At 51.4% G+C, this 3,595-nt stretch overlaps 1 protein-coding gene across 1 annotated transcript in view; it reads left to right on the plus strand.

Annotated features, from left to right (window-relative positions):
* Positions 1 to 2,533, plus strand: part of USP48 (ubiquitin specific peptidase 48) — a 30,291-nt gene extending 27,758 nt beyond the window's left edge. Inside the window, exons 23-26 of the mRNA XM_029965218.1 lie at positions 25 to 150; positions 1,948 to 1,996; positions 2,141 to 2,167; positions 2,260 to 2,533. Of these exons, the coding sequence (XP_029821078.1) occupies positions 25 to 150; positions 1,948 to 1,996; positions 2,141 to 2,167; positions 2,260 to 2,282 (225 nt within the window). The 3' untranslated portion in view covers positions 2,283 to 2,533. The remainder of the gene's footprint in view (positions 1 to 24; positions 151 to 1,947; positions 1,997 to 2,140; positions 2,168 to 2,259) is intronic.
* The last annotated feature ends 1,062 nt before the right edge of the window (positions 2,534 to 3,595 follow it).

A 3,595-nucleotide genomic window follows, 5' to 3' on the forward strand; every position in this document is an offset into this window, starting at 1 on the left:
CAAGGAGCCGTGTCCCTGTCCCAGATCATGCACGCCTTCTCCGTGGCCCCCTTCGACCAGAACCTGTCCATCGACGGCAAGATCCTGAGCGACGACACGGCCACGCTGGGCAGCCTGGGGGTCATCCCTGAGTCCGTCATCCTGCTCAAGGTATCCGGGGGGATCCCACCCAAATCCACGGGAATCCTGTCCAAATCCACAGGGATCCTGTCCAAATCCACGGGGATCCACCCAAATCCACAGGGATCCACCCCAAATCCACGGGGATCCACCCCAAATCCACAGGGATCCCACCCAAATCCATAGGGATCCCACTCAAATCCACAGGGATCCCACCCAAATCCACAGGGATCCCACCCAAATCCATAGGGATCCCACTCAAATCCACTGGGATCCCACCCAAATCCACGGGGATCCCACCCAAATCCACGGGGATCCCACCCAAATCCACTGGGATCCCACCCAAATCCACGGGGATCCCACCCAAATCCACGGGGATCCCACTCAAATCCACTGGGATCCCACCCAAATCCACTGGGATCCCACCCAAATCCACTGGGATCCCACCCAAATCCACGGGGATCCACCCGAATCCACGGGGATCCGCCCCAAATCCACGGGGATCCACCCAAATCCACGGGGATCCTGTCCAAATCCACGGGGATCTCACCCAAATCCACAGGGATCTCACCCAAAATCCACGGGATCCCACCCAAATCCACAGGGATCTCACCCAAAATCCACGGGATCCCACCCAAATCCACGGGGATCCACCCAAATCCACGGGGATCCTGTCCAAATCCACGGGGATCCGCCCAAATCCACGGGGATCCCGCCCAAAATCCACGGGATCCGCCCCAAATCCACTGGGATCCGCCCCAAATCCACAGGGATCACACTCAAATCCACAGGGATCCCACTCAAATCCACTGGGATCCCACCCAAATCCGCGGGGATCCCACCCAAAATCCACAGGATCCCACCCAAAATCCACAGGGATCCCACCCAAATCCGCAGGGATCCCACCCAAAATCCGCAGGGATCCCACCCAAAATCCATAGGGATCCAGCCCAAAATCTGCAGGGATCCCGCCTAAAATCCATAGGGATCCAGCCCGAAATCCACAGGGATCCCACCCAAAATACATGGGGATCCTGCCCACAACCCAGGGGGACCCAACCCAAACTCCACGAGGATCCAGCCCAAAATCCAGGGGGATCTCACCCAAAATCCAGCTGGGTTCGTGCAGTCAAAGGGAAATGTGTCGTGGGGCCTGTGAAAATTGGGAAAAATTCAATGAGTTCCTCACGGAGCCCCTTCCTGGAGTAGGAAAATCCTGTTTGGTTTTGGTTTGGAGGAGGAAAATCCTTATTTTTATTGGTTTTGGTTTGGAGGAATATCTTTTTTTGCTTTTTTTTTGGAGGAAGAAAAAACTTATTTTTGAGGAGGAAAATCCTCAGGTTTTTGTTTTGGAGGAGAAAGATCCACATTTTTTTGTTTTGGAGGAGGAAAATCCTTATGGTTTTCTTTTGGAGGGGGAAAAATCCTTATTTTTTTTGTTTTGGAGGAGGAAAACCCTTATCTATTTTATTCTGGAGGAGGAATATCCATTTTTTTGTTGTTTTGGAGGAGGCAAATCCTCATTTTTTTATTTTGGAGGAAGAAAATCCTTATTGGTTTTGTTTCAGAGGAGGAATTCCTTTTTTTCATTTCGGAGGAGAAAAATCCTTATTTTTTTTCTTCAGAGGAGGACAATCCTTATTTTTGGGGCCTTTATTGGCTGGTTTTGCTGCTGAGCAGTGTGGGTACCAGCCCAAAATCCAGCTAAATTAGGGAATGAATCCTCCTCTCACGTTCCCAGTGTTTGGGCAGGAGCCCCATTCCCTGCTCCCCTCTGGAGGTGGCTCCAGGAGCTCCCTCATCCCGGAATTCCCGTATTTTTTCCAGGCTGATGAGCCCATCGCGGATTACGCAGCGATGGACGACGTTATGCAAGGTCAGAGGGGAGGGGGGAGGTTGGGGGGGGGCAAGAATTTGGGTGGGAAAGGTGGAAAAAGGGAATTGTGACACTTCCTTGTCATCCTCGGGATCTTGATCCATCGGAACAACTTCTAACGCCCTCCTTTCCCTCCCATCCCAGTTTGTATGCCCGAGGAGGGATTTAAAGGTGAGTTTGGGGTGATTCCCTCCCCTTTTGCCCAAATTCCACCCCCATCCCACCTCCCTCCTCATCTCCTGGTGATGTTTTATCCCCCCCAGGGACTGGTTTACTCGGCCACTGATGGTTTTCCAAGAGGAGCGACCCGAAGGGAAGAGGATTTGGAACGTGGTAGGGCATTAAAAGCATCCAAAAAAAAAGGTGGATATGGGACTCTGTGACTCTTCCAGAAGGCAGGAAAACCCCCGAGCGAGGCGTGTGCTCCCCAAAGCAAACCAAACCAATGCCTTATGTCAAAGCAGATTGCACTGAGGGACAGTCCTGCTCCAGGAGAACGTCCCGGGGTGGTTTAATAAAGAACAGGAAGGTTGGGAAGTTGAGCAGCAGTTGGTGTGTTCGGGGCGAGGGGGTGTCCCCGTGATCCCATAGATCCCAACCATCCTGCTCCATCCTCCTCTTTAGGACAACCCTGTCTTTGATCCACTGTCAGGCCAGCTTGGAAGTGCAGGAATTGGGAGTGGGTGAGGAATGTCTGGCAGACAACAAATCTTTATTGATTTGACCCCAAATGGGAGCTGGGATCTGCTTCCCAAACCTTCCCCAGGGCCCCATCCCTCTCCTCATCCCTCCACCACTTCCACACCTTGGGTGATCCAAGAACCACCTGGGCTCTGGGAACTGGGTTGGGGGTTTTTTTGGAAATTTGGGGTATTTTAGTGACTCTGGAGAACGTTTTCTTCCAGGAGTGCTTGGGACAGCCAGAGCCAGCGGGGGGGTGCAGGTGGGAGGCATTTCCCATGGGAAGAGGGGGTTTTTCCCCCTTTATCCTTGTTTTTCAGCAATGCACTAATTATTGTTATGATTATTTTTAACATCTCCCAGCAAGGATTTCTCCCCATTAATATTTAGCAGGAACTATCCCACTTCCAGCCTGATCCACACCAGGCACTGCCGAGGGATCTCTGTCCTGAAATTCCAGGTTTCCTCTTCCTTTCCAGCCTTTTCCCTTGTTTCCCTGGAAAAATACGATGTGGAGATCACATCAGCTTTATTTTGTCAAGGTTTGCAGAAATTTGGGATGCAAGAAGAGGGGGGAGGGGCACAAATCCCATCCCCCAAAACTCCACTAGATTTGATTTCCAAGGTTTGATTTCCAAGGTTTTATCCGAAGAAATCCAGCTGTTCTTTGCCAAACCCCCTCCTCCCTGTCCCTGCTGCGTTTGGGGGTGAAGCAGCAGCATTTGAGGGGCTCTGAAGCTCCTAAAAAGTGGGGGTTTTGGGGCATTGGGACCCGTGGATTCTTTCCCAAGGTACAGACATGAGGAATTCCATGTGCCGAAGCCACAAGAGGTTTTTTCTTCCCAGCCTGAAGCACTCGCCTGTGTACATATTCCTTGGAAATTCCATCTTTTCAAGTTGCTGTTCATTTTTTTTAAT

This window comes from Manacus vitellinus, unplaced genomic scaffold (assembly GCF_001715985.3).
Source record: "Manacus vitellinus isolate BGI_N305 unplaced genomic scaffold, ASM171598v3 scaffold_92_pilon, whole genome shotgun sequence".
Lineage (NCBI taxonomy): Eukaryota > Metazoa > Chordata > Aves > Passeriformes > Pipridae > Manacus > Manacus vitellinus.